The sequence below is a fragment of the Lissotriton vulgaris genome, chromosome 5, assembly GCF_964263255.1.
Source record: "Lissotriton vulgaris chromosome 5, aLisVul1.2, whole genome shotgun sequence".
NCBI lineage: Eukaryota > Metazoa > Chordata > Amphibia > Caudata > Salamandridae > Lissotriton > Lissotriton vulgaris.
Window position 1 is genome coordinate 101,563,582 of NC_141693.1, and position 23,991 is coordinate 101,587,572.

Genomic DNA, 23,991 nt, shown 5'->3' on the forward strand with positions numbered 1-23,991 from the left:
GCGCCGGTGGGCCGGCAGGACGGGGATGTGGAAATTAGTGTCCTGCAAGTCCAACGCTACCATCCAGTCTCCTGGGTCCAGAGCTGCTAAGACCTGAGCCAGTGTCAGCATTTTGAACTTCTCCTTCCGGAGGAAGCCGTTGACGCTCCGTAGGTCCAAGATAGGGCGCAGGCCCCCTTTGCCCTTCTTGGGTACCAGAAAGTAGTGGGAGTAACAACCACACCCTACTTCTGACCCAGGAACGCGCTTGATGGCCCCCTTGGCCAAGAGGGCCGTAACTTCCTCTTGCAGAAGTTGCAATTAATCCCCCGACACGCAGTGGTATTGCGGTGGCATGGCTGGAGGGGTCGTCTCGAAGGGGAGGGAGTAGCCCATTCGGACGATTGCAGCACCCACATGTCCGACGTGACAGTGCGCCAGTGGAAGTGGTGATGGCGAACCCTGCCCCCACTGGCGTCACATGGGCCTGAAAGCACGGACTAGGAGGGTTTTGAGGCGGATGCTGCAGGGGAAGGTGTGGACTGGCCTCGCCGTTGTCCCCGACCGCCGCCACAGCAGTTTCCACGGCCGCCACCGCGCTGTGTATTAGTCTGTGGCGCGTGGCTGGCAGCAGGTGTGGGAGCGCCCCTTCCTTGGCCACGAAAGGAGCGAAAGGCACCCGTTTGCTGGCGTGGGGCCGAGAGGCCTAAGGACTTGGCCGTAGCCCTGGAGTCCTTAAAACGCTCAAGCGTATGGTCTGCCTTGTAGCCAAAGAGGCGACGGCCATCAAATGGCATGTCCAGAAGGGTGGCCTGGACATCAGCCGAAAAGTTGTCGGTCCTCAACCAGGCGTGGCATCGAACAGCCACCGTCATTGTCATCGCTCTGCCTAGTGAGTCCGTTGTATCCAGCCCACACGGGATGGAATAACGTGCCGCATCTCGACCCTCCACAAGGGCTTGGGCGAGTTTAGTCCGGGCCTCCTCCGGACATTGAGGCAGCACTTCCACAACCGTGTCCCACAGGGTGTGGGTGTAGCGGCCCAAGAGGCATGCGGTATTGACTGACCGCAGTCCCAAACTCAGGGAGGAGAACACCTTCTTCCCGAACTGTTCGTACCTCTTGGATTCCCGATCGGGCAGAGCCGTCGGGAATGCGGTCTGGGAAGTAGAGGCCTGGATAACCAGGATCTCGGAGGTGGGGTGGGTGGACAAGAAGCAAGGGTCGCCCGGAGCCGGGCAGTATCGCCTGGCCACGTTCCTATCTACAGGCTGACCTGTAGCGGGCTTGGACCAAGTGCCCACAAGAACGTCACACAAGGCCTCATTAAACGGCAGCAGAGGCTCTGCCCAGCTTGCCTGCGGTTTAAGGACCTCAGTGAGGAGGTTAGTCCTCACGGCCGCGACGAGGAGCTCCAGGCCCAATGCCTTGGCCGCCCGCGTCAACACTACACTGTAGGCAGCCCCCTCCTCCGTAGCCACGGTAGGAGGGGAGACAAAACCAGTGTCCGGCGAAGTGTCCAGTCCACTGGCAAGCACAAGCTCACATGTCCAGTCCTGTTGAGACTGGCACTCCAGACCACTCCCAATCTCCCTCGTCACCCATCACCTGAAATTCAGGTTCAAAGGACGGGGCCGGTTCGTGGAAATAAAAGTCTCCAAATGACGTCGAGAGCGGCGCCCAGAGGCGCCGCTTCGGCGCCGGAACCGAATCGAGGGTAGGATCAGGGACGGCGGCGCCCATAAGTGGCGCCGGGGGGCGACACCCTAGGGGCCGGCGCCGGTGAGGTCGTGAGGTTGACCGGCGACGACCCGGATCCGGAACCGGATCCAGTGGGGGCCTGCGGCGCCGGGACTGAATTCGCCGGCGGCGCCTGGGCCGGAGCACCCGACGGCGTCTGAGCCGAGGCACCCGACCCGCTAGGCCCCCCTGCCGGGACCACTGGGCCCGAAGGCGCCACGGAGCCCGGCTGAGGAGGGAGAGACCTCATGGCCATGAGGTACCGCTCGATCTCCTCTGGCGTCGCATCGTGCCCAGGGACCGGAAGGTGTGGGGCAGGTTGCGACGCCAGCGACTCCGTCGGAGCCGCGTGGGTGGTGTCACCCGAACCCCCGGCCGCGTTGCGCGAGCGTCGGGGTGGGTCGGAAGAGCGATGATGCCTTTCCGACCTCTCATGCCTCTTACCTGAGGATCTTGATCCCGAAGACCGATGCCGACTCTCGGAGCTACGAGGGCTCCGACCCCGCGACCGGTCCCTCGACCTCCTGTGGGACTGGGACCTTGAACGGCGCGGGGCCGACTGCCGGAGCTCAAGTCGTTTGCGGGACCCCTCCCGCCTAGCCTTAGACGTCAGGGCCCGGCAGTCGGAGCAGGTTTGGTCATCGTGGTCGAGGCCTAGACACTGAAGGCACCGGCGATGGGGGTCGGTAACCGACATCAGTCGGCTGCACTTGGAGCAGGGTTTGAACCCGGGCATCCCTACCGGCACCGTAGGAGTCGAATGACTCGAGAAAAACCATATCAAAAAGATCCAAAAAAGTTTAGTCAAAAAGTGACTAAGGGGTAGAGCTTCTCCGGATCTGCGCTAGCTGTCGCGGGAAAAAGAAGAACTGACGTCAGCGCGCGAGGGCGGCGTCTAAGTACTCCGGCGACGTCCTTTCGGTGCTAACGACGCCGACGACGGACGCGGAGCCGTGGACAACGCCTACCGACGTGCAGGGGTATTGCTACGCAAAAGTTTCCGGATCCAGTCTGACGCCTGGGGATATTCTAAGGTAAGGAATCTATAACTAACGTGTCTCTTTCAGATGTGAATTTCAGGGGTGCATCAGGGTGTCCTCATGACACCCTTGGACCCTTGAAATTATTCTCAATTTGGAATTCTCAACTTGCGAATCGCAAATTGAGAATAAGTTCACATTCATTCCTATGGGCCTCCTGGCCCATAGAAATGAATGGGAAATCATTGCTTGATTGTGATTTGCAATTTGCTAATCGCAATTAAGGAATTTTAAGAAATCGCAAAATAAATGCGAATTTCTACATACATCCCTATTTGCAAATCTCAAATAGGGATTTCTAAAAAATCGCTATTTGAGATTCGCAAATCAGGATGTTGATACATCTGCCCCCTAATTATTAAATTGCTGTGCAATAAGTTTTAGTGGTAAGCATTTTTAGACTTCTACTATTGCCATTTTACACTCTACCCGATGCAGTGGTTGGAAGAGGTTGAGTTTTCTGTAGGCTGCAGCACCACATCAGAGCCCAAGTCTCTTTCTTTTATTTGTGTCATACCAAACGCCACATTAGCAGTAGGAACAACTGCAAAAGCACTCAGGCACCAAGGGCATGTGTTTACCCTTTTATTGAAGGCACTCTTTTACATGTCTATATACTGGAGTTGTCAGCAGCACCTCAAAAGAGTCAAATGCAAGACTGTCTGGGTCTGAGCAGGAGGGTTGACACACTATAACTGAAAATAAATTGGGGTTCAACTGGGGAGGAATGAAGTTCCTAAGTCAGGGACAAATAGATGTAGGTTTGTGGCCAGCTGGCCGAACAAACAATGGGCACGTCTCCGTCTTTACGGAGACGCGCCCACTGTTTGTTCGACAGGCTGGCCACAAACTTAGCACGGTTGTATATACAGGTAGTAGAATTGGATAATCCTGGCCATCAAAGACAAGAAATCAAAGGCAGAGCAATTTCCTGCACCAGGAGACCCGGCCCCGTTTAGCTGCATCAGCACTACTAACAGGATCGTCTTTGTACCCGATATAATAACGGACCAGAACAGCAACCTGTAGTACGATATTAGGACATGATACTTCTACATTGAAGTACCAGGACTTACTTCTTAAATATATGTTTTCCTGATAAAGGCTCTCTAACCGAAAAACACGTAGTGGACCACACAGCCAGGATAAATAGAGTGCATCATATAGTCCCTACCATCTCAATATTGTCCATTGCAGACAGATGTCAACATCATATACAAGAAATGTCCTACTATTTGATATTAGCTTTCCAAGATTGGAATACTGTTGAAAATAGAAAAGCATGTTATCACTATATATATATATAGATTGAGATAATTCATTGTGATGTCCCATTGTGTAATATGGAAGAATGAATGCGAATGCATGATTGTACGATTGAGATCGATTTGATCATTGGTATGGATAGAATATATATTGTATATGGATTGATATGTATATATTTATAACTGTTTCCTAATACAATAAAACAATAAACGTACAACATTTGATTATATTTTGGGTCTCTTTGGTCATATTTTAGGACGCCCGTAATATAGTAGAGATTTATGCTAGTTGTAATAACATGTATAGTTGCCTAAGAATTTCTTAGTAAAAATGGGTCGACACACTAGGCAGTTTTTAACAACAACCTAATCCACTTGGACCAACATTTACTCACTCTCAGAAACCCTTCAGATCTTTCGTCCACCCTTATATCCTAAACTGTAAGTACCATTGCACCACTGAACATTTTTTTCAAACGGTACTCTCTACATGATTTAGGGCCAGATGTAGGTCGCCAATTACCGGTCGGTAACGGCCGATTTCGGCCGTTACCGACCAGTAATTGGTTTTTCAGATGTAGGGGGCCCGAATTTTACCGAATCTGTAAATTTACCGATTCAGTAAATTTACCGATTCGGTAAAATACTGACTCTGTATATTTACCGAATCGGTAATTCCAGATGTAGGTGGCACTTAAAATAGTGCCACAGGCCCTTAAGAATTCGTTATTTACCATGAAATACTATCTCATGGTAAATAACGAATTCCTCTGTACATGCACATCTGAGCATATGAGCAGCGCCACCATGTAGCAGTGTCATTAAGTGTGGTGATGACAATTAACCCCTTCCCTGCGGGGCTAATTCCCCCGCTGTGCTCACAGCACCCTGGTGCTCATAACGAGCTCAGCTAGTCACGCAGCACGGTGGCGCTGTGCTCATGACGAGTTCAGCTTGTCACGGCCACACCCGTTTCTTTAGCATGCTCAGCACAGCGGGGGAATTAGCCCTGCGTGTGAGCATTGCGGCCATTATGACGAGCTGAGAAGACTCCTCAAGACATGGCTCTGCGAGCAGTAGCAGCACCCCCCACACCCTCCTCAGCGCCTTGAGACCCTCATGGTAGCACACTCTACTTACTCAGTATGCATCTGTTCTTGGCATGTAGATCTGTAGATTCACATGCTGTGCATAGCCCGCCATCTAGTGTTAGGTCCGGATGTTTGCACTTTGATTTTGTTCAGAGAAGTCTTTTCCAGTCACAATGTAGGTGACTCCTCCTTTCGGTGATAATGTGCATGGGCATCGACTCCATTGTTAGATTGTTTGCCGCAGAGGGTGATGATGGAGTTAGTAAGAGTAGTTAGAGATGTCCATGTATGTATGTATCTAAGTAAGATGTAACTGCAACAGGTACCGGGAGAGGCGGGTGGGCAAATGTGACTCCACAGCCCTACATGCCAAGAACAGTTGCATACTGGGTAAGTAGCATTTTCTGTTTGAGGCATGTGAGCTGTGGATCACATGCTGTGCACAGACTACAAAGCAGTTATCTCCCAAAGCAGTGGCTAACCTGTTGCAGTGGTTTAAAATAGTGTATGTAAAACTGCTTGGCCCACACTAGCTTGCTGTCTTGCTAACACATCTACACAGTAGTGTTTTGTGAATTTGTGAGGTGTAGACCATGTTGCAGCTTTGCATATATTATCTATGGGTATGTTTCCTAGAAATGCCATAGAAGCCCCTAATTTAGGAGTGGAGTGTGCTCTAGGGTGAATTGTTGAAGTTCTTTTTGCTTTTGCATCGCATATTTGAATGCATTTGACTATCCACTTTGCAATTCCTGACTTTGATATTGGATTGCCTTTATGTGGTGGAGCAAAGGGACAAATAGTTGTTTTGTTTTGCGGAAAGGTTTTGTCCTTTCTATATAGTAAAGAAGAGCTCTTTTCACATCTAAGGTGTGTAAAGCACATTCTGCCACATAATCTGTTTGAGAGAATAACACAGGCATCTCAACAGATTGGTTGACATGGAAGGCAGAAATGACTTCTGGTAGGAATTTAGGGTTGGTCCGTAGAACCACTTTGTTTTGATGTATTTGTAAGAATGGTTCTTCTATAGTTAGTGCCTAAAGCTCGCCCACTCTCCTCAGAGTTGTGATAGGTATGAGGAAAGCTACCTTCCAAGTAAGAAATTGCATTTTACATTTATGCAATGGTTCAAAGGGTGGACCAGTTAGCCTGGTGATGACAATGTTGAGATTTCACACTGGCAGTACTTTTAGAGAAATGGTCGAGAAGGTGGTACCACCGAGTCTTTATCCAAGTGGTCCATGGGTTCTCAAGTGAGAACCCATGGACCACTTGGATAAAGATTAGGTGGTACCACCGTTGCACGCCCCAATTATTGAGGAGCATTTTTGGTATGGACATTCACAGCCATTCCTTGAGTGCCACACACCAACATTTGTCCTGATGAAGACCCCATTTTGAGGAACTATTAACCCTACATCTCCCGGGGTCGAAACTTAGACTACCTTGTACCATCTTACCATAGGAACAAAAGAAATTGATTTATCGTGACCTATGTGCTATGATTATAGGGAACTTTTTGACCTATATTAGGCTGTAAAGGTCCAACTGTATATATTATGAGACCGTGTTCATGTCACACCACCTTTACCCAGTCCCCCACTCACCCAACCACCCCCATTTCCCCAAAAATACTTTCCTTTTCTTCTTTTCACTGAGAGCACTGTAAATATTGAAATATATTGAAAGTAGGCTTGTATTAATGCTTTGAATGACAAAGGTATTTGATCGTATTTTTTACTTTAAATGACGCAATGATGATATACGGATCAATATGATTGCTCTGAATTGCAAGAGCACTGTGTAAAATATTTTCAAATATCTGTTAATTAAATATGCTGAATGGATAAATCCAGAAATAATCCTTCTTTGGTGAATTATTAATGTAAAATGAATATAAGAAGGACTACCTCGACCATTTCTCTAAACGTACTGACACTTATACCCAGGTCTGGGTAGTAGTTTCTTGGGCTCACCCCGTTGAAACTTAACACGAGATTTCACACTGGAGCAGGTGCATGTCTTGGAGGAAGGACTCTTAAGTCCCTCCATAAATGCTTTGATGACAGGCACTCAAAAAAGAGACAGATGTTGTCTGCTCTGTAGGTATGCAGCTTTTGCAGCAAGATGTAAGCGTATGGAAGAGTACTCGAAATTGGAACGCTGCAGATGTAGTAAATAGCAAATGATGTTTTGAACTGAAGCGTCCAGTGGATCTACTTGTTTGTATTGCAGTATATCACAAATTGCTTCCACTTTGCTGCATAGCATGCTCTTGTGGTAGGACGTCAAGCCTCTTTGATAATATTTGTAGAGTCTGGCAGAAGATTAAGGTAGCCAAAATCTAAGATTTCAGGTGCCAGATCGCAAGGTTGAGATGGCTCGGATCTGGATGTCTTATTTCTCCATTGCTCTGAGTGAGCATATTGGGAGTGAGGTGTAGTTTATGGTGAGGAACTACTGAGAGCTCACCTAAACTAGTTGTGAACCAGGATTGTCAAGCCCAGGTGTGAGCAACTAGGAATAATGTCAGGGACGCCTGTCTGAGCTTCCAAACCACTAGTGGAATGAGTGGGAGAGGCGTAAAAGCGTAGGCAAATATCCCTGACCAATTCATCAATAGTGTATTGCCCTTGGACAATGGGTGTGTATGTCTGGATGTGAATTTTGGGCATTTTGCATTTAGGTTTGTGGCAAACAGATCTAAGTCTGGAAAGTTCCACACTTGAAAGAATGGGAGAAGAACTTGAGGGTGGGGGTTCCCATTTGTGGATCCGTTGTCTCTGACGTCTGAGCAGATCTTCAATCTTATTGTTTACTCCTGGAATGTGTTCTGTCAGGAGAAACATTCTGTGATGTACAACACATTCTGTGATGGTCTGTGCTAGTTGTGACAGCTGGCAAGAGTGTGTCCCCCTTGTTTTTGTATGTAGTTCATTGCTGTCATGTTGGCTGCACGGATCAGGACAGCTTTGCTTACTAGATGTACTTTAAACGCTGTGAGCGCTAGAAAAAGTTGCTAACAGCTCTATATGGTTTATGTGGAGCTACTTTTGCTGTAGGCTCCATATGCCCTGAATTGTATGTGTTTGGAGATGAGCTCCCCGGCCAGTGAGCGATGCGTCTGATGTTAGCACTATCTGTGGAACTAGGTCTTTGAAGGGCCACCCTTCTGAAACGTTTTGTGTATTCCACCACTACAGAGAGAGATGGGTGCGGCCGTCCACCAACACTAGATCCGATAACCGACCCTGAGCTTTGTTCCACTGACGTGCTAAGCACTCTTGAAGGGGACGCATGTGAAGTCTTGTGACAGGAACTATTAGTATGCTAGACGCCATCATCCCTCGTAACTGCATGTACTCTTGAGCTGTTAATGAGTGAGGAGGATGAAACTTGCACAGCTGAACCTGCATGTTGTGGATTCTGGCTGGATTGGGGTAGGCCAAAGCCTTTTCTGTATCTATTGTGGTGCCCAGATACACCTGTGTGTTGGATGGCTGAAGATGAGACTTGGAGAGGTTTACTGTGAATCCAAATCCAAGATCGAGGAGCAACTGCACTGTTTTGTGAGTGTGACTTGAGACAGCTTTTTTTGCGAGCTGGCTTTTATGAGCCAGTCGTTCAGATATGGGAAGAAATTAATGTGCTGTCTTCGAAGGTGAGCTGCAACTACTGCTAAGCACTTGGTAAAAAATCTGGGTGCCATTGTTACTCCAAATGGGGGCACCATGAACTGTTAATGCTGTCCTGCTACCACAAACCTTAGGTATTTGCGATGAGTAGGATATATTGGGATATGGAAATAGGCGTCCTTTAAGTCCAAAGTGGACAGGAAGTCGCCTTGTTGAAGGAGTGGAAGTACTTGTTGTAGAGTGACCATGTGAAAGTGCTCTGATAATGGACAGGTTGAGTTCTCTGAGGTCTTGTATAGGCCTGAGATGTCTGTCCTTCTTGGGAATTAAGAAGTATAGATATAGGGAGTATACTCCGGTTTCTTGATGTTCTAATGGGCCTGGCTCTATTGCGCCTTTTTTATCAGAGATTGAACCTCTTTTATTTTTTTTAGAAGGGTGAGATGTTCCTGTGACATTGCATGTGATCTTGGAAGAATGTTTGGGGGAGTGTCAATAAGTTCCAGGCAGTAACCATATTGGATAATTTCTAGAACCCATTTGTCTGAGGTGATGGTGTTCCAGACAGGGAGAAATTGAGAGAGACGGCCCCTGACAGGAGTCAAATGATCGGAGGATAGTGGAAGCAAGTCACTGTTTGTTATTAGCGGGGGAAGGGCGTGTGTGAGTTGCCTCTGTCTCTTCCCTTACCATTGTTTCCTCTAAAATATCCCCTTGATGAGGGTGATTGATTGTTGCCCTTTAAGAGGAGGAGTTATTTTCTGTGGTAACAGTTTTGGAATCACCCCTATAAAAGGAGAGGCGAAAGGAATCTCTATTAGCAGGTAATTGTAAAGCCTCCATGGACTTTGCGACCTTAGTGTCCTTTTTCATTTTCTCCAGCGAGGTGTCAACTGCTGGGCAAAATAGGTGTTCCTTGTCAAAAAGGTTGATTAAGAATAGAGGCCTGTACCTCAGGTGTGAAACCTGATATTCTTAACTATGCATGATTGCGTAGCAACACTCTTGTGTTTACTGCATGTGATGCTGTGTCTGCTGCATCGAATGCACATTTGATGGAGGTATTGGTAATGAGTTTTCCTTTCTGTATGAGATCATTTGCCTTATCTTTATGCTTATTAGGCAGATATTGGATAAGTTTTTCCAACTCATCATAACAAGCTCTATCATATCTGGTTAGCAAAGCCTGGGCGTTGGCAAAGCACCAGTGATCAGCTGCCTGAAAAGCTACCCTTTTATCAGACTTTGAAATTTATTCAATGTTTGAATATATTAAATCAGACGAACCAACAATTAAAACAGTGGGACACAATCCTGCATCCACAATGCTGCACATAATATCAAACAGTACAAATACTTAGGGTATTTCAGGCATATAAGAATTAGGAGCAAAAAGAAAATTTAAAATGCATTTGCTTCACATATGTGGAAAATGTAAGAATTTAGGCACATAATAGTACACTATTGTTTAAACCACATATCATGTCGACGGCGTTTCGATCCTACTAGCATTAAAGGATCATCATCAGGACATTCATTGCTTGCCTGAATGAAAAAAGCCTCATAGAGTACGGCTAAGGATTGCCATAGATTGATGAGGTGAAACTAGAAGGCGGGTGGAGAGACTAAGGGTATGACCACCCGGATTGATGTCCACTTGCAGCAAGTTAGGTTGGTCCAATGTGTGACGTTAACCTCTTGGGGTCTCAATTATGGGTCGAGGAGGCTGATGTCCGGAAACCGATCCGGAGGGTACCTGCGGACTGATAATACCATCCTGATGTGGAGCGGGGTAGCTGCAACGAGGCGCGATCCCGGAGAGGGTTCGGCGTGGGGTAGTACATAGAATTACCTGCCGATTGACAATAATGGCTCCTACTGCGGAGCAGAGAAGCCTGCAATAGTCGTTTCACGGCGCTACTGAGCACCGGGACGATTCTCCGAGTTTCTTTGCGTACCGAAGGAGCCCCATTACAGGCTTCACCGCTCCGCGGAAATTCTTCCATAGGAGCCCTATTACAGGCTTCTCCGCTCCGCAGTAGGAGCCATTATTGTCAATCGGCAGATAATTCTATGTACTACCCCACGCCGAACCCTCTCCGGGATCGCGCCTCGTTGCAGATAACCAGAGAAACAGTGCCGAACCGGAGCGCAGCAATTCACATCCAAACCCGATGGTGGAAAAAAACAATCTAACAATGGAGTCGATGCCCATGCGCACTATCACCAAAAGATTTCTTTGAACAAAAACAAAGTGCAAACATCCGAACCGAACACTAGATGGCGGGCTATGCACAGCAGGTGATGTACAGCTCACATGCCTTGAACCATTATTTCCAGGAAGCCCTCCCTAATTTCTTAGCAAATGTTTCAAAATTTACCACTGGATAAGATACGTCAAGTTATTATTATGAAATTTAAATCAGGCTCCCACATTTATACAATTACTCCAAAGATTCTATACTGAAATCCTTCAATTAAGAAAGACCATTCTTCAGATGATCTCTACTTACATTGTGGCATAGTCCCAGCTGAACTGAAAAATGGAGCAGTTATAACTATCTTTTAAAAGCATGACTTAAATCCAGATCCTATGCCCATTTATAGTACTAATAGCTCTAGCCATAGTAAAAAATCTGAGAGTGCGGTCACAAATCAATTATCAATATTTCTTGAGAAAAACAGCGTACTTGACAGCACACAAGTGGGCTTCTGACAAACAAAAAACATTGGATCCACTTGTGTGACCGCTGCATGGCTGCTGATTGAAACAATAAAAGTTATAAGCGGCATTTAACACAGTTGACCACAACATATTGATCTTTAGACTTGACAGCTGCAGTATGACAGGAACTGCTCTTATGTGTATTTCCTCTTTTTCTGAAAATAGATTTGAGAGTGTTTTTTTAAACTTTTACATCACCTTCCTTTAGGTGGGGTTCCCTAGAGTTCAATTCTTACCCCCCAGCTTTTCAATGTTGAAATTCTACCTCTTGAGCACCTAATTAAAAACTATGAATGCACATTCTACATATACGCAGACAATATTTTGTTTCAAAGGAACCAATCCCATTCCTGATGCTCTAATAGATTGTCTATGCAATGTGAAGAACTGGATGGACTACAGCAACTGTCTGAAATTTGACAAAGAAAAATAAGAAATCCTTATAGTGGGAAAGGATTCTTTTATATGAACCTCTACAGTTTGGCCTGCATCCCTTAGGATCTTTCCCACAACTCAGTCTCAATGCTGGAGGCCTCGATATCAAAATATATATCAAGCCCAAAATGAATATCCAGGTCTAAGCTGTTGTTTCTCATGCACCCTGTACATGTGTAACCTTGATCCAATTCTTCCTACTATAATAGGGAAGGTATAAGAAAAGCAGTAGCAATAATAATAGAGTCCAGGCTAGGCTACTGTAACGAACTATAGCTTGATATATCCAAATAACACCTACTAAAACATCAAGCAGCATTTCGCTTCACTAAAGCTAAGCCAATTTCAGATATTTTCCTTAGTATGTAAATGTCTGCATGGAAATGTTTCTAGAATTTTTAATTGCCACTATCACAAGTTACTCTCCCCCTCGTATATTTTTCTTGGCTTCAGCACATTTATCAGTTCCGCAACTTTTAAATAAATCCTCTTATGAAGGGAATGCCTTTCCCATTTTTATCTCTCAACTTTGGAATTGTTTCCCCTCAAAATTTGCTTTTCAAAAAGAAACTTAAAACTTGTATTTCTTCCACTAAACCATTACATAATATAGCGCCATAAAAAATGCATTCAAAGAAAAAACAAGTTGCAAAACTAGATGACAGGAGTATGCAGAACATATGTATCTACAGCCACACATACCATGAAGATATACTTGCCTTTGATGGTGAAGGCACAAAGTACCAATAACCTCTTCTCCTGAATGGATCTGCCATACCAGTGATGTAATCACTCTGGAAAAACAGGGCATGTCTCAAGGCTTCAATCTCACGGAGGAGGTTCTCTATTCCACCTACATTATCTGAAAATAATATTCATTTCGATATTACACTATAAGCCACTAAAAGAATGAAACACTTCAAATTTCGAAATGTTGTGTTCCACCAATGAAAGGCATGTCAAGATTAACATAATGCAAGAAGTGCTGCTCTTGAAAAATGATGGCCCCGTATGTACATACAAGACAGAAAACATGACCTTTATAGTCTCTGGCATCTATTAGGTTATATGCTGCTGCAAGAAATTGGATAATTTGGTCATGGTAACTACACAACTAAAGGAGTATTCACGACCAGTGTCGTTGGGAAGCCTCAAAGTTGCTAAATTAACCTAAACTTAATCCCCTAGTAGTTATGGGAGTGATGCCATAAAGCAGATAGCCTTAACTTAGTGCAAAGTGTAAAGTATTTAGGCAGAACCAAAACAGTAATAAAGTCGAAATGCAAAACAATAAAAATCTCAAACTGAATTAGAGTAAAATGTATGACACAAAAATTACAAAAACCCAATTCGAGGGTGCTCAAGATATAAATTTGTAACGTTTTAAGTAGATATAATGCTAAAAAAGCACAAAGCGCTATTGATAGTCAAGGTTCACAGTGGACCAGAGCCTAGGTATAAATTGCGGCTGACCGTGACGGAGCATGAGTCCGATAAATCAACCAGGTCGTCTTGGTCAACAATATAACATTCTGACTTAGTCTTTCAAGTCCCAATTTACCACAGGAGTACACTTCTAAAGCCCCCATGGTTCTCAAAGGAGGTAATTAGACATTACGCGATGACAGACAGAGGCCATCAGCAGGGTACATTCCAAGTCTAGTTGTCCCTGGTCAGTTGGGTACATCCAGGAAAAGGACTCTTGAGCTTATTATCTCCCTGTAGCCACACAGGTCAACCAAGTGACCTTAGGGGCCACTTCTTTGTCCTTGATACAAGAGAGATCAGGTCCAGTCCTTCAGCGCTCCTCTCGGGTCACACACAGCAGGTCCAGTCCTCTTCTGATGTTTCCCAAGTCCATAAAGTGTTCTGAAGTGAGTGCCTGGAGGTGCCACATTTATGCGCACCATAAACAAGCAGGTGAGAATGGCTCCTGGGAACACCCTAAATAATGAGGGAATAGTTCTCAGGTTGAACCTCCTTTGGGCATTTTCAAGATGGCGAAAGTCTAAACTTGAGCATTTATGGATTGATGGTGTGTCTGTTGAGCGTTCTTCGGTAATCATAGTGCCCTCGCACATCTAAAAGTAAAATACAGTTTGGAGCAGCCACTGTACCCACAACAAACCGAGAAACGGAGATATGGTAGGACAAAAGCAGAGTCCTTCAGCAACCAGACAGTGGATCCACAAGAATTGTGTTAGCACCCTGTTCTCTACCTTTCAAGCGTACCCCAAGTGTTGCATTTGAACCAACAGACCAGTTTAAGTAGAATTTGGCACTGTAATGTCAAAAGGATGCCTGCAGCCCCCACCCTGCATATTTTGTGCAGCACAGAGGAGGAATCTTTGCCCATTCATCACAGCCTATTGTTTGATACTGAAAGGCATTGCACACCTATTCAAGTCAAATTACTACCTGGGAGAGGAGGGAGAGCCAATGCAAATTAGCCTCCAGGAGTATCAAGCTAGGTTAAGGTAACTTTCTAAAAGTTACTTTTCCTTATATTTCATTAAAAACACGACATTACCATTGAATTGGATTTTTAATAATTATTAAAACATTTTTTTATTGCTTTTCTAGTTGGTCTCATTCCTAAGATACAGCATTAGTATTTTAACTGTACTCTGGATTTCTACATAGGAGAGCAAGACCTAATGTTGTGTAAATAGCTTTTGGGTGGTAGTCACTGTCCTACTTTTAAATACCATGCAACCAACTTGTGGGCTATAAAACCTACATAAGGGTAAAATAAAAATTTTCAAAAGGGAGGTGTTAAACTGTCAAAAGGGTTATTTTGACAGAGCTATGATGGTAGGGCAGATTGCATGTTTGCAAAGGCCCTGTAGCGATGGCACATTAGGTACCACAGACCAGTAGTGGCATTTAACCTACAGGCCCTGGATACATTTTATACCATACAGTAGAGATTTACAGGTAAATTAAATATAACAATTAGGAGGACGCCAATTGGAACTGGTTAAAATGGAGAGTGCAGGCACTTTACTACTGGTTAGCAGAGGTAAAAAGCTAGCAACAAAAATAGGGTCAGACTAAGTCAAACAATCCCTGGGGACCATGCAGAAAAGGTAGATTTCTACAGTTACTGTCAATGCATGTAATGTTAGAGATAACATTGAGTCATAAAAAATAATAATAATAATAATCTGAGTACACTGTAATTAATACTACTTGAACCAGAGTGAAATTTAAAACCATTAAATAAAGTATGACAAAAAGCATCATGTGCGAATTATAAATACCTGTTACCATTCTCCTCACTGGGGTAATTCACTATTTTGAGGCACTAAAAAGGTGAGCTCACAAATGGAATTTCTTAAACTGAATATTCTCACCTGTGCTTGCATGGTCTAACAGGTGTCGCAAGCGGTCCATTTCTGACTTCTGTGCCTCCATGGTTTGTTTCAATTTGCTAATCTCAAATTGCTGAACATTTGACATAACCAATCCCGAATCAGCTTTTCCCATCTCCTCCTGGAACTAGGTAAAAATAAGAAAGGACACCTTTGACAATTCAATGGGGATCAGTTATTGTAAAATGCCAGTCTGCTAAAGAGAATAATTTGTGCTCCTAAAGGTCAGTTAGGTGTACAATATGCTGCACTTAAATTTATAAATGGGATAAATGTAGGTGTGGAAACATAGCTCCTCCCAGGGAACAACAATGGATGACCAAAGGAAATGTGGTAAATGTGCAACTTGATGGCCATTCACAAACATTTGCTTTAGATATTTTCACCCTATTCTAACATCGGAACTGGATGGCATGGAGGTTAAACACTGGGATAAATATTTTCAGAGTGAGGTGTAGAAGAAAACGAGTTACTTACCTGTAACTTCAGTTATCCAGTATTGGTATCTTTCATAGATTCACATGCTTAGAATCATCCCCGCCAACGAGGTGGAAGTCTCGCTGTACAATAAAATATATAAATTATAGTAATAATAACATTACACCATAGGCTATAGTAGATAGCAAAGTCACTACAGTAGCCTATCTTAGTCCTTTTGCAAAAAGAACCAAACTTGGAAGCCAGCCAATCAGGCATCAGCCCCTCCTAGAACCTTCCCCACATAGAGGCAAACCCTCAGATTTTCGTAGCACAAGTGACAATAAGTCTGCCATAATGATAAGGTAAGCCTCTCTGGGGAGGAGGGTGGGTCGCATGTGAATCTATGAAAGACACCAATACTGGATAACTGAAGTTACAGGTAAGTAACTCGATTTCTTATTCAGTATTGGGGTATCTTTCATAGATTCACATGCTTAGAATCAGAGCAGCTAGCAGTAAATAACACTTATAGACATAATGGATGGTGGGTATCATAAGAAACTCAATAGATACCATGTCAAACCATTGCAACATATGTATATATATATACACACACACATATATATATATATATATATATACACACACACATACATATATATATATATATATATATATATATATATATATATATATATATATATACACAAACCTATACTGTGAGTAAGAGTATCGTCATACATATACTCAACATGATTGTATACAATAAAGACTTTGCATAATATCAGAAACAATATAAATCTTTGCCATCAGGCTTACCTTATCTAAAGAGGTTTCTTAGTACTGCTTGTCCAACTGCGGACTCAGCTTCTGTTGCCAGATCCAGCGAATAATGCAGAGTGAAAGTATGCACGCTCTTCCAGCTTGCAGCTCGGCAAATCTTGTCCAGAGACACACCAGCAAACAATGCTGTAGATGAGTACATAGCCCTGGTAGTATGAGCTTTAGGCTTGCTTGACAATGGATGACCTGCCTTGCAATGGCAGAATTGAATGGCGGATGCAATCCACTTCGAGATTGTAGCTTTTGTTACAGCTGAGCCTGGCTTGGATCCACCATACGAGAGAAATAACTGATTTTCGGATGGACACAGTCCGAGATATGTAGAATTTCAAGCATCTTTTGACATCCAAGGTATGCAATGACTTCTCCGCTGCCGAAGTCGGATTAGGAAAGAATGTCCGTAAAATTACCGGCTCATTGAGATGAAATGAAGTAGGAACTTTAGGAATAAATGTGGGATTAGTCCGCAGGAGGACATAATCATTAGCAAATTTCAAATATGGTTGTCTTATAGTAAATGCCTGTATTTCACTCACTCGTCGGGAAGATGCGAGTGCAAACAGTAGAGCCGTCTTCCACGAGAGATTCTGGATATCCACTTTATGAATGGGTTCAATAGGATGTTTCATCAGTTGTTGTAAAACCAAATTCAGTCTCCATTCCGGAGGAGGAGCTCTAATAGGTGGGAAAGTTCTGAAAAGTCCCTTCAGGAACTGCTTAATGAGGCGATTGGAGCAGAGTGATGCCATCCCAGAAGATCTTCTGTATGTAGAAATAGCAGCCAAATGCAATTTAACTGATGCGAACGTTAGACCCGACTTTGAAAGCGACAAAAGATAAGGCAAAATCTTTTCGGGAGGACATTCCATCGGATGCAAGCTGTTGTTAGAACACCAGTAACAGAATCTCTTCCATTTTAAGGCATAGGTCCGTAATGTAGAAGGGGCTCTTGCTTTATTTCGAATGTCCCTGCATTCTTGAGGTAAGTCAACATCTCTGAAATCTGTGAGTCCAGGAACCTAGCATGGAGTTGTAGTTGAGCTGGGCAAGGATGAAGAATCTGACCCTTGCTCATTGTTAATTGATCCAGCAGCATCGGAAGGCGAAATGGCTTGCACTTGGAGAGAAGGAGAAGATCTGTGAACCAGTGCTGACGTGGCCATTTTGGTGCAATCAGAATCATGCAGCATGGTTCTTCCTTTTGTGCAGAATTCTTGGGATCAGAGGAACAGGAGGGAATGCGTAGGCAAAGATTCCAGTCCATTCATCAGGAAGGCGTTCCCCCATGAACCTCCCTCCGGCTCCCAACTTGAGAAGAACAGGCACTTCCTTGGTGGCAAAGAGATCCAGATTTGGTTTGCCCCACTTTTAAAAGACATTGTCTAGTATTGTTTAATCCAGCTCCCATTCGTGGCACGATTTATTTGTCCTGCTGAGATAATCTGCCCAGGTATTTTGGACCCCTGGAAGATGTTCCACTTTGATAGTGATATTGTGCTGGAGAAGCCACTTCCAGATGTTCTGAGCTTACTGGGACAGAATTTGAGACCTTGTACCACCCTGCTTGTTTAGGTAATGCATGCAGGTGGTGTTGTCGGTCCTGATGTGAACTGTAGATCCTCGGAGACGAGGTAGAAAAGACTGCAGGGCCAGTGAAATTGCTCGAAGTTCCAGAAAGTTGATGTGCATTTTCGACATTGCTGAAGGCCACCTCCCTGTTATGCTTAGGTCTTTAAGATGCGCACCCCAACCTTCCAGGGAAGCATCTGTTGTGATGATAAAATCCGGAACTGGAGGCTGAAAAGTGAGCCCTACTGAGATATTCTTGAAACACCTCCACCAAGAAAGCGTTTCTTTCATAACTGGAGTTACTTGGACCATGTCGTCAAATGAACTGGAGATCTGGAGCCACTGATTGTCCAGCTCCTCTTGAATTGGTCTCATCTTTAGCCACACCTGAGGCACTAGCAGAATTGCTGACGACAGAATCCCCAGAAAAGATTTGATCATTCTCACTGAAGCAAACTTTCTTTTTAGGAGGTTCGATGCTAGAGAGAGAAGACGAGATATTCTGTCTGTGGATAAGAATGCCTTGTCTTGAAAAGTGTCCGACCTTGCTCCCAGAAACTGTATCACTTGAGAAGGATAGAGGTTTGACTTCTGAGCATTTAACGAAAGGCCCAGCGAATGAAATGTTTTCAGGCATTTGGTTGTTGCAAGAGAAGCCTGGCGAAGGGAAGGAGCCTTTATTAGCCAGTCGTCCAGATATGGGAATAGTTGGATTCCTTTCAACCTGAGATGAGCTGCTCTGGAGCTAGAAATTTGGTAAAGACTCTTGGAGCTGAGCGCAGGCCAAATGGAAGGACTTTGCATTGGAAATGTGCACCTGCCACAGTGAATCTCAGAAACTTTCGATGTTTGGGGTGAACAGGGATATGAAAATACGCATCCTGGAGATTCAAGGTTGTCATGAAATCCGCGTGGTCCAGAAGCTGAAGAATTTCTTGAAGTGTTACCATGCAAAAGGATTTCTTTTGTAAGTAGTTGTTTAGCATTCGCAGGTCTAAGATCGACCTCCAATCCCCAGACTTTTTCTTTATCAGGAAAAACGAGAATAGAATCCCTTTCCTGCTTGAGAGTGAGGGACTCTTTCTATCGCCCCTTTTAACAACATTGATTTTACTTCTTTCCTGAGTAGAGAAAGATGTGGTGGATTTTTCTTTAGAGGTGGATGAGGGGGAGGAAATTTGGTGAACTCCAGGGTGTGTCCGAATTTTATAATGTCCAATACCCATTTGTCTTTGGTTATTTTTCTCCAATTGTTGAAATGTTGGGAAATAATAGGAATCTTGAATGTTTGAGGCAAGTCTGAAGCAGGTGCAATAGGAATGTCACTGCCTTCTGGTAGAATCTCTGCCTTGAGGCTGACGCTTCTTGCCCTGTTGCCTATAGGCAGCCGTTGGAGGGTTTCTGTAGGTTTGCTGATGTTGCTGGTACGAATATCCGTATCGACCATGATTCCCCTGCTGTTGGTATTTCTGGTAGCCTCCTCAAAGGGAGTAGGAACCTCTACCCCTTGCTCCTCAAAAAGGTGTCTCTGATATTGCAAGGAACCCAATGATCTTGCGGTCTCGGTGTCCTTCTTTATCTCTTGTAGTGCATTGTCAATATCAAAAGGCACGTCCAGGATCTTCGTCTGGATCTCTGGGCGAAAACTAGTGGCTTTCAGCCAGCCCTGTCTTCTAAGAGTAGCCGCTCCTGCTAGTTGACTGAATCCAAGAGATGCAACATCCATTGAGATATCAATGATCTCGGAAGCGGCTCTTTCACCCTCCATGAGGATTTTCCTTGCCTCCATTCTCTTATTATCTGGCAGATCTTCAATATAGGGCGAGATGTCCGACCACAGTTGACGGTCAAATTTGCTGAGTATGGCTAAACAATTTGTATCTCGAACAGTAGCACCCGCCATTGTGGTAAATCGTTTGCCTATATTGTCCAGACGCCTTCCATCCTTGTCAGGAGGAGCTGTTATTGGAGCTGAGGGGTTCCTTGATTTTCTTTGCGCTGCCTGAGAAATAACAGAGTCAGCTTTAGGGTGACCTGAAAGACAGGCTGGTGCATCCTCCGGCGCTTTGTACTTTTTGTCAATCCTAGGGAGGATTGCCAGAACAGAGAATGGAGTTTTCATAATTTTTACTCCCTCTTTCCATATGTGATCAATTATGGGAATAGAGCGCATAGATTTCATGCTTTGGTCTTTAAAATCGTATAAGAAGCACTCTGTCTTCTGTACCGGCATGTTTAGATGAAACCTAGTAGAAGCTCTTTCCATAATGGCATGGAATCCTCCTATGTCCTCAGGAGGAGAATCTGCAGCTGGTGGTATCGGCGAAGCTGGAGCCGGAACTAGATATTCATCCTATTCGTCTACGGTAGTGGGCGAATTAGGAATTTCTCCATCCTCAGGTACCGTGTCCCCATAATCATCCTGAAGTAGGCGTGAAGGCAACGTCACCTGGGGGTCAGAAACTGGTGTTGCAGGAGTCACTGGTTGCATTTGTACAGGAGTAGGCTGTTGTGGAGGTGGAGCTGGAGGAAAACGACTATTGTAGTCCTTCAGCATTGCCGTCAGATCTTGAAGCAAGGAAGCAGGCATTTGTACCACTGGCTCTTGATGGAAAACTTCTTGAGGCTCCCTTAGAGACTCACATGGCTCATAATATTCTTCTTTTTCATCAACGTCTTGATATTTTATCCTTAGTTGTGACGGATCATGTGCCTGTCTGTATGGGTCATCATCATCTTCTGATTCCTCCAAGTAATGGCTTGGAGGCAAAGGAGAAATATGTGAAACATCATGATAAAATTGTCTGGTAGATGACAATTTAGAGCTCAAAATAGGCGTAAATTGTAAAGGCGGAGGTCTTTTACGCTTCAAAGTGGCAGCAATATATGTCGATGGTGATTAATATTCTGCAGCAATGGCTGTAACAGACGGCATCGCCGACGCTGTGATCATAGTCGTCGTCGACGGAAAAGACATCGTCGACTATGCGGTCGTCGACATCCTGGTTGAAGTTGTCGTCGATGGTGGATTCTTTGTCAAGGGCACAATCATCGTCGACGGTGAGATCGTTGATGGTAGTATCGTCGACGGCATGCTCGTCGAAGGTATCATCGTCGACGGATGGCTCATCGACTGTAGCGTCGTCGACAGCGGGCTCGTTGACGGAACATGAAGCGTCGTCGACGGGATACTCATCGACCAAGGGATGACTGTCATCGACGGTGGAGGCATCGTCGCCGGGATCTTCGACGACTAAGCTGGCGTCGACATGTGAGTCGTCGACGGTGTATGGACACTCGTCGTCTATGCCGTCGACGGGGATCTCGTCGACGGTATACTTTTCTTTGATGATGAAGATCCACTCACCTTCTGTGGTGATTTTCTTGTCGACGACGATGTTTTACTCTTCGACGGAGGATCCTGAAGAGATTTTGAGGTAGTTTTCTGTGAAACCTTCACCTTATCTCTTGATTTCACCTCAGAAGAAACCTTCTCTTTTTTGAGGAAGAGTGACCCACTTCAGAAGAGGATGATTTCAAGGTCTTACTTATCTTCTCAGGAGGATCTCCGGATCTATCCCTCTTCTTGGTCACTTGATGACTGACACTTTCTTCTCCTTCAGAAACCACTTCAGATGATGCCTTCAACTTCTCCAACCAAACCAGCAGACGACCCTCTCTATCCTTCAAGGTCTTGGCAGGGAAGGTTCTACAAATCCTGCAGTCCTTGACCTTGTGTGCTGGGTAGAGACAATAGATACACTCCTTATGTGGGTCCTCAAAATGTAGTCTTTTCTTTCCACATGAAGAACAGGCCAAAAACAAACTCTTCTTAGAATCAGACATAATTTCTTCAAAGAAGTAAAGCTAGAGGAAAAAAATACTGAGCAGAGCTCAGGGAGACTCCCTAACACACAAGGTGTGGTAGAAAATCTGAGGGTTTGCCTCTCTGATGCCTGATTGGCTGGCTTCCAAGTTTGGTTCTTTTTGCAAAAGGACTAAGATACGCTAGTGTAGTGACTTTGCTATCTACTATAGCCTATGGTGTAATGTGATTATTACTATAATTTATATATTTTATTGTACCGCAAGACTCCCACCTCGTCGGCGGGGATGATTCTAAGCATGTGAATCTATGAAAGATACCCCAATACTGGATAAAAGAAGAAAAACAGTTAAGATGCTTTACCCATAACCAAGAGGATTTTCCACCAAAGGAAAACTTGTCGGATTAGGCATATGTGTAGAAATCTATATGGATTTATGTGCATATCTACTGAGAGTTCTGTTAATCCAACTGAGATCAAATGTATTCTTAAATCATTGGTTAAAACCTTCAAGGAGTATAACCGATTGAAGTAGCATGTCATTCATGTCGTTACTTTAATGGAAGATACAAGCATCCCGTAACTTAGTCAGAAGTCTTGAGGGACCAGGTAAGCAAACGTCCATCATTGATTTTCCAATTCACTTACCTGCCTCTCCTTCTTTTTTAGAATATTCTGCAGTAATTCTATCTCTGCTTCAGCCTTGGTAAGGTTTCGAGAAGCCTTAGTTGCCTGTGCACAAAACTGCTCCACTTCCTGTAACTCCTACAGGAAAGAAAAGAAAGGCTATCTTGAGGATGCTATAGAATGTGGATATTTACATTAAAAGCTGCAATGAATAAGTTCCCTACTTTTGGTAACATTCTTTGTGGTGGATACTCTATCTAACCAAAGATTCCTCACCTTGTGAATATTCCTCAGACGTAAGTCTATGGAAACGTATTCTATTTAAAGCAGGTGGCTCCACTTCTGAGGTCATTCACCTGCAAAAGTGACAAGGGGAGCCACACATAAATGCAAACATAAGCAGATGTGCGCCTGTGCTGGCCAGTCCTATTACTGCCAGTACAAGTGACCGAAGAAGCCATTTTAAAACATGCTAAACACTGGTGAAAACGAGTTCTCCAACTACATGAAGGCTTCACTGAAAATAGGGATGTTTGGTATCAAACATCTGATATTTGTACACTCAAACTGATGCTAGTGTTTACCAATAAATGCACCCAGAAGGCACCTTAGAGATGCCCCCTGAAAACCTACCAGTCTTTGGTGTACTTGCAGACTGGTTTCTGCCAGCCTGCCACCTGAAACACTGTCCGGCAAGAGGATGTAAAACACCCTCCCACAGGATGACCTGCTGATTAGCCTCCTCTGAAGGGCAAGCTTCAAATAAGCTGCTGCCTTCTGAATGCAAATCTGGCGCCCCTGACAGGAGAGTAAGTCACCCTCACAGTCCAGATCCTCCTTGACACCTGGGCAGGCAGGAAAATTAGCTAGTCAGGTAGGCATGCCACCTCCAGGCCAGTACCAAGTAAGGTGGGCTACTGTGAGGTGGACACGATTGTTCAGAAGAAGCCATTTATGTGATGGCATACTTAGGAATTTTGGGGCAGAGTTACGACCACTTTCCACAGGAAAAGGTCATATAGGGGACGTAGTGACCACAAGGGTCAGTAGCCCATTGGCTACTTCCCTAACAAGCATAAATTCAGTATTTAGGGGAGCCCCTGGCACCAGAGAAGCATACCCTGATGATCTAAGAAGAGAGAGAACACCGAAGAGCCTCAAAAGCAGAGAAGAGAGAAGTAGCAGTTGACCTAGTACTAACTCTGCAGGCCTGTCTGCATCCCTCATCCAACAGCTGAGACTCCTGAAACTTGGGTGGACTGCCTTCCTTCGAAATAGACTTAAGACCTTCCGTGAAAAGCAGACCTGTTCTGAAGAAACTCCAAACAGGAAAACTCTAAGGCCTCCAGAACCGCCAAACCAGACACCTGAAGCAACCACTACACCTGTCACCTCTGGCCAGAGTTGAAGTAGACCAA

At 44.6% G+C, this 23,991-nt stretch overlaps 1 protein-coding gene across 1 annotated transcript in view; it reads right to left on the bottom strand.

The window, feature by feature from the left end:
- CNTRL (centriolin) overlaps positions 1-23,991 on the bottom strand; it is an 857,679-nt gene that overhangs the window by 413,899 nt on the left and 419,789 nt on the right. Inside the window, exons 20-22 of the mRNA XM_086920986.1 lie at positions 22,595-22,711; positions 15,270-15,414; positions 12,633-12,775 (exon numbers count right to left, since the gene is read on the bottom strand). Of these exons, the coding sequence (XP_086777112.1) occupies positions 12,633-12,775; positions 15,270-15,414; positions 22,595-22,711 (405 nt within the window). The remainder of the gene's footprint in view (positions 1-12,632; positions 12,776-15,269; positions 15,415-22,594; positions 22,712-23,991) is intronic.